Source organism: Chanos chanos, chromosome 7, assembly GCF_902362185.1.
Source record: "Chanos chanos chromosome 7, fChaCha1.1, whole genome shotgun sequence".
In the NCBI taxonomy this organism is placed as follows: domain Eukaryota; kingdom Metazoa; phylum Chordata; class Actinopteri; order Gonorynchiformes; family Chanidae; genus Chanos; species Chanos chanos.
The window spans coordinates 35,708,088-35,715,489 of NC_044501.1; the positions used below are offsets into that span (position 1 = coordinate 35,708,088).

At 38.5% G+C, this 7,402-nt stretch overlaps 1 protein-coding gene across 1 annotated transcript in view; it reads right to left on the minus strand.

The window, feature by feature from the left end:
• Positions 1–2,674: 2,674 nt before the first annotated feature.
• The window catches only part of dnah2 (dynein, axonemal, heavy chain 2), a 90,854-nt gene continuing 86,126 nt past the window's right edge, over positions 2,675–7,402 (minus strand). The window contains exons 84-87 of the mRNA XM_030779250.1: positions 5,060–5,236; positions 3,375–3,449; positions 3,096–3,246; positions 2,675–2,829 (exon numbers count right to left, since the gene is read on the minus strand). Coding sequence (XP_030635110.1) covers positions 2,675–2,829; positions 3,096–3,246; positions 3,375–3,449; positions 5,060–5,236 — 558 coding nt within the window. The remainder of the gene's footprint in view (positions 2,830–3,095; positions 3,247–3,374; positions 3,450–5,059; positions 5,237–7,402) is intronic.

Consider the following 7,402-nt stretch of genomic DNA (forward strand, 5'->3'; position numbering starts at 1 on the left):
TCCTGAGAAGTTCGGTCTCTCACAGGGACTGGCCGTAGCACTGAATGGACTGAATGAAAGGCCTACTGAGCAAATAGAATAAATAGATTTGTTTAAAATAACCAAATTCCCCTAACCCATCTCTTTTCATTTCCCTCATATGAGAGATGGACAAAACCATTTCATTTAAACAAGTGTGAATGTGTGTGGTTATTGTAAAGGGCAACTTTCTCACACTCAGAGATATATTTACTCTTAAAACAGTTCTGCAGTACTGACAAAACCAGAATCAGTGTTACAGCCAATAACTGCTTAAGATCACAGTTAAAGGAAATAATGAGTTGGCATAGGAGTCCTTGATCAGTCCAGCATCTGACCATGAAAGTAGTATTGCATCACAAAAATTATGCTTAGTACTAAGAACAAATCAAGACATTAATGCTGGGATTGAGATGAAGGTTTGGTACTTTTACGTGTTTTAATCTATTTCAAAATAAAATTTCATTACGCTTTTATTATTTAAGTGAATAAATATTACACTGAAACAGACACATCTTATTGGAATAGAAGTTCTTTTTTCACAACTCCGGTCTCCCTGGTTTCCAAATCCACCTGTGACTGGCTTCTCCTGATTAGTAATCGTTCAGTGATCACTGCCACCTGTTTTGATTCATGGATTCATTTCGTGCTGCCTTTAAACACTCACTGTGATTCTCATGTTCTTTCGTTCTCTGAGTCCCTGAGCCTGTTTACCATTGCTGTATTACCCAGGCTTGTTTCCCTGGTTTACAATTTCAGTCTTTGATGTTTCTGTTGAGTGTTTGACCCTTGGACCCCACTTTTTTTTTTGCAATCAAATGTTTATTGGAAAGATTAAACAATATACAACAAAGTAATTGCTGGGTTTTAAACATGAAACTAAGTAGAGAAAGTAAAGCATATGTCTATACTAAAAAAGGAGCGAGTAAAAAGGTATATGGTCTTACCAACTGAAACTAAAAACAAAATCAAAATACAAGCAAAAAACATCCACCCTATCCACCCACAAAACAGTAAAAGACACAAACACCATACACAGAAACAACAGACAGAAACCTACATACACACAGACAAACACACAGACACACACACACAGAGAAACTTGGGGTTCTCACTTTAACTGCCACTGGTCAAGAGGGGAGACGTGTCAGAAGTTTTAAGAAGGTTTCTCAATGCACTGACTGCAGAACACCGGTAATTCAAATTGGTTTCATTAGCGCCACTAATTCCAGCAGTGGACAGCCTACTACTCATTAAATTTGCCTTTGATATACGGGAACTTTGCCTGGCTTGGACCTGTATTTCAGAACAACTCTTTATTAAATCTAACTACTCTGCATATGCATCCACTCTCCCTGGTTTTCATCTTTTTGGAAAATTACATTTGGTATGAGTGTTGGTAGAGTGCAATGTATTTCTGATTGGTGACTTAAGAGCAGCAATTTAAAGTACCAAGCTGGTGCACAAGTGACTAGAGATCACAGGGACCAGAGTTCCTCCAAACCAGGCCTGGAGGTTCATGGTCCTGCTGGCTTTTCCCTCACCTCATAATAAGAGACTGATTGCCACCTGGGAAACACCTGTGTGCTGTCTTCAGTCAATCAGAGGCCGCAGTGTTTGGTTAATCCAAAAACCAGCGAGAGTCCAGATCTCTGGGACAGGATCTGAGAACACCTGAGTTTAATCACTTGAATTTTTGAAAAATATTAAATAATTATTGAGTGTTCCATTGTTCTATTATTTGGTTTCGTGACAAAATATGTTTGAATAATTTCTTTTTTTTGCAAATGAACTGCATAAACACAGAGTTTAGGCACATTTGTCAGAACTCGAGGTGAAAAGAAGTGATGGTTGACAATGTATGTTTGGAGGATGCATGTGCAGGACTTCACCCTGCTGGACTGGTATACCGCTGAACAATAGCAGGGACTTACAATGGTACAGGAAATTGAACATGGAAAATTGGTTGAAAAAGGGTAATAACACAAGGAAGTAATTTTAAAAAAACCTCTGCACTCTCCTGGTCTAGAAAAAGTAAGAGAAAGGGTTTGATATGATCATTTCACCGCGGGCTTGTTTATGTATGGATAATTATTGTGGACAGAGTAATTATTTTGAAGAAACCCTTTGCTTTGGATGTAATTTTGAGACAAAAGTCAAATAATGGACTGGAAACAAGAGATATGAAATGAACAAATGATGGGAGATAGAGGGAGAAAGTATTATGGGACCTAATAGAGGCAATGCACTGGTAATGGCAGATAAAGATGAAGGATACCTTCTAGGTTAAAATTTTCAAATGAACTTTTATAGTATTATTTACACCCACCAAAATTTCATTCAGTGTTTTATTAAGCTAACAAAACCATTTACAGTGTGAAAAATAATCAAATTATAAAATGACTACTTTTTAATAATTTGGTTTGCTAAGATGCATTAAGATCAACACTCAAATTGCTTCAACTTTGCAACACCAAATGCCACACATAGCATCTATTCAACATTTCAGTTTCCAGTGGAACAACAGAACACCTTCCTGAGTCATGTATGAATGAACCAACATAAATAAAAATTAAAGTTAAATAGCGTGTGTGTGTGTATGTGTCAGTGTGTGTGTCTGTGTGTATGCGTATGTCAGCATTTCTGTCTGTTCACTTCAGTTATCCAGGCTCATCAGCAGAGCAGTTCCCCTCTTTATCCAGTGGTCGGACAAAACAGCTCCGGACTTCAGGTCCACTGCCACGACAAATGAGGGTCGACCAGCCCCACCTGAGCGCACGGGGAAGTAGTAGCACGGACAGGAGTACATACCTACACACACATATAAAAAAAAAAAAAAAACCAACCACCACACACAGGACAAACACAGACACACAGACACACACACACACACACAGTTATGTGCAGATACAAATTTATCATGAGGAACTGCCATAAAAGAACAGGGGCATAAAAGAACAGCTAGTATGAGAGAGGGAGAGGGAGATGGAATTGAAGAAACAAAAGGACAAGACAAGGATTTGATGTGGTAACTGAAAGAAATCACGAAGAAAGACGCGAGTGCAGTGGGTACTCACCCTTGGCTATCTTCTTGCGGTTCTCCACAGGTTTGAAGTGGATGGTAGGCATTGGGCAGACCAGTTGCATGGGCTCAGCCTCCACCAGACAGGAGTTCTTCTTATCCCAGCCCGCCCCCTCTAGATACAGCCCTCGGATAAACACTCCATCCTGGGACACACACAAACACACACACACACACACACACACAAACACACACACACAGAAGAGAGGGTGAGGGTTCTGAGGGAAGGAACATAGATGTTGTCTCTGCGGTACTGGTGCTGAACGTAACTGACCTTAGGAGGGAATAAGAGGTTGTTATCGTCCACCGTGGAAACAATGAACTCCCAGGACAAAGTGTCCACTGACACCTGAGTGTAATGAGAAGGACAATGTTATCAGTCCAGCCATAGGGTGTAAACAGTTGCAGCTCACAGAGATGCAGCTAAAGACCATGCTTGGTTTAGTACATTATTTGTCAGTATGTTCAGTGTGTCAGAATAATTTGCAAACAGGTTTGGTGTTAAAGAAGCATACTGGAAATGCTTAAATGCCCTCACACTTGTTATCTTCACTATGTTCAGCGTAGTAAAGCGTTTGTGAGCATGTTCAGAGTAGTTAAATGTTTGAGTATGTTCAGTTTGGCATTGCATTTCTCAGCAAGTTCAATCCAAAGGAAGCTTTAACGGCGTCCTAACTAAACTCAGAAAAGCAAATGAAAGAGTCATTCTATAATTTGGGGTACATTTCATGTCCACTGATGATAATTATATTTATTTTAACTATTTTCTTCAAAAATATCATATTTTACCTAACAATGGAAAGCATGTTATAATATCACACAAACATTATGTGCATCCTATGCTTCATTTAGCTTGAAATTTGTCATGATGTTCCTAAATAATGAATAAAAACCATTAAAGTCAACTAGAACCATTTGTTATTTATTAAAAAAGTCTAAATACTAAAGAAAAATAATATTTTTTAAAATTGGTATTTTCATTTAAATATCTTAATTCATTAATGTCCACAAAAGTTCTGTCAACTATGTTACTAACAGAACTCCACCCTGCAACTCAGAAATGGTTTGTCCCAATACCATGAGACCAACATCACATGATGTCATTTTCTTCTGTGGTGGACATGTTGAACACACTGTAGTGACTGTCCTCTCATTTTTTTCAATATTATACCTATAATAGCGCATTGTCAACGAGTATATTAATTGACTGTCAACTTTGTTACGTACATTGTTATGGTTTACAATTTTTTCATGATTTTAATTCAATTATATGTTCCAATTTGACATTAACCTGTTCAAGAAAATCACATGTGGTCAGCCATGCAAGGCCTACCATTGAACTTATGGGTCAAAATAGGGAAATTGTCAACTGTGTTACCTGTTAACTGAGTTACCCAGTAGTCTACATCATCAGTCATCATTATCAAATCATTATCATTACCAGTCTACTTGTCACAGCACACATTATCCATATGGACACACTTTCCCTTTCTCCCTAATCAACACATTTTTTAAAAATCCAGTTGTTTTAAATAGTAATAAATAAATGACAGTAATAAATAATAAATAATAGTCATAATACACAGTAGTAATACACACCCTTTCCCTTAAAAAATCAACAAAATTGTTAATATTTAAGCTTTGCAACTAGCGGATATGTTACATTGAAGGAATATACTAACTTGAACCACTGATTGTTCTATTGGGAAAGAACATTGTTTTTGTACTTTTTTGCTCATGTGAAATGTACCCCAAATTAGAGAATGACTCAAAAACAGTTGACAGTTACATAGTAGACAAGCCTTTGGCATGTTTGAGGACATGCTAAGTGCAGAATGATGTGAGACTGTTGTGTAGATTCCATCTGATGGGTCCCCTCTGAGCATGCTCAGTTTGAGTTAGGTCAGTGCACTATGTAATGTGTACTGAGCCCACAGTGCTGATTGCTGTGTGTCATACGTTATGCTGCCGGGCAGAGGCCTGTAGGACAGCGGTGAGGAAGCCAGTGGGGAAGGTAAAGCCGGACAGCCAGAAGAGCACGGGTGGGTGAGCCGTCTCTGCCCAGTGGGCAAACTGCTCCACTCGTTGGCACAGATCTCGCGTCCATGAGGCTAACGGCTTCAGAGATGGGTACGCCTGTGTGACAGGGCGTGAGTGGTTTGAGTGGTTAGATATTTTGCATAGAAACTGACACAAAATGCATATTAGTTAATTCTATCATATCCCATTTTGTGGTTATATTTTGGGTATAAAATGGGGTCAGATCTCTTATGATTGACTTGTAGCCTTACCAACTTTTTTTGCTACCAATTATGACTATACATCACAACTAGCCTCATTTGCCAAAAAAAGAAAAAAAAAACAGAGTACCTGATTTCAGATTTTAAACAGAGGTAATTAATATATTTCTCATGGAAGCTAAGATATGCCTTTACCCACTATTATTCTTGCTGAAAATGTACCAATCCAGTCATCACTCCTTGCAATGTTCTCTTACAACACTGCTTACTGCAGGGACTCCCTCACAAACGAAGATAAGATCCAGTGCTTCATAAACCTTGAGTGGGCACCAAAATGCCTTAATGCTTTCATCTACTTTGGTGAATAAGTTCCGCCAGTAAAGGTACCAGCTGTTAATGGCACTACTCTCATCAATATTCAGCTAAAATGACCACTCCCAGTTTATTCTGACACGAGGGAGAAAGGGCATATATTTACTTTACATCATAAACAGAGATTAAGAAATAAAATAAAATGGATTGTTTCTCATGGTTTTGGAACACTCTCTCAAAACTCATAATACAGTGAACTTTGATGTCTATAGTTAGTCGGTATTTCGATAAATAGTATATAAAGACATATGAAGACATTACATACATTCATATGTGTGCGTGCGTGTGTGTGTGAGTGCGTGTGTTTGTATGTTGAAAAACGCTTTTTTTAACATTTAGAAATTACAACATAGACACTGTGGATATCTTTTGGGGGAGTGAATCAGTTCCAAAAAAGGAAATCAGAGAAGTAATCAGTTCCCTCTACCATTATTTTTTTGATGTTCAAAGGCCAAATATTTGAATGTGATTAAAAATCTAATAAGAATCTGGCCTTGGTTGAACACATTAACATTTAAAAAGCTCTAGCTGACACCAAGCAATGAGAGACCGCTTATGATTAGATCATTTTATGTGATTAATGGACTGAAACAAACTCTCACACTTATATTTTCATTGGCATGAATATGGTGATCAAAATGTGTGTGTGTGTGTGTGTATATGTTTTGAAGAAGTCCTTTAAAAAGGAGATTTCAGAGGCCACAGGAAAGTGTGAGGAGATGAATGAAAGGAGAAGAGATGGCTTTGTGTGTGATAGAGAATCGCTGTGAGATAACAGACGCTGAGGTTATGGAGGACCATGTCAACAGTGTCACACTGACCAATTGGACTGGACATCACTATACTTCACTGCAGAACAAAAGAGAAGAAAAAAAAGGAAAAAATAGAGAGTAGAGAGAAAAATAGAGAGACAGCAAAGGAGTCCAGTCAAGATGAAATCCATAAGTCTCCTCCACAGAAATATAATGGCAGTCAGTCATGAGAATGTAGCCGGACACTGAGGGCCAATGAGATCTGTGCCCACAGTTGTTGTTTGTCATTAGGCTGGATGAGTGATAGAGGAAGAGACAGAAAGAGGGAGCCATACCGAAAAAGAGAGAGAGGAGAGTAATGAGGGGGCAGAGGAGTGCAGAAGGAGAAGCGCAGCTGGAGTGGAGGCCTTAATGGGGCCTTGCACTCGTTCTGTACGGGATGGAAAGAAGGGATTGAGAGTAGAGGTCATTTTCTAGTAATGGACCTTGTTCTTTCATAGGGAACTGTAGCAGACCTGGAAGAGTTTACTTTACTTATTACATAGCAATTACTTTTCAACCAGGGCTTTGTTCAGTAACCAATTACACAGAGAAACTCTACATCCATAAAGCCTATATATGTATCAGGTGCAATTACACACACACACACACACACACACACAGGCCCCAGTGACCTTGGCGGAAGGCATAGACAGAGACATTTGATACACTGACTCTGCATTCAATGCAAAAAATGCTATACAATAACAGCAAATATTAACAGTAACAGTTCTCTTATTTCTCAGCATACCACTGAATCTTGAAACTGGAGTGTACTACTGCATTTTGAAGCCACGATTCAATTACTCAGTTAAATGGTGTTTATTTTACAGCAATTCTTCTGTATCTTCACATTTCAGGATTCTATAGTAATTTAAATGTTGCTGGCCATTTACTAT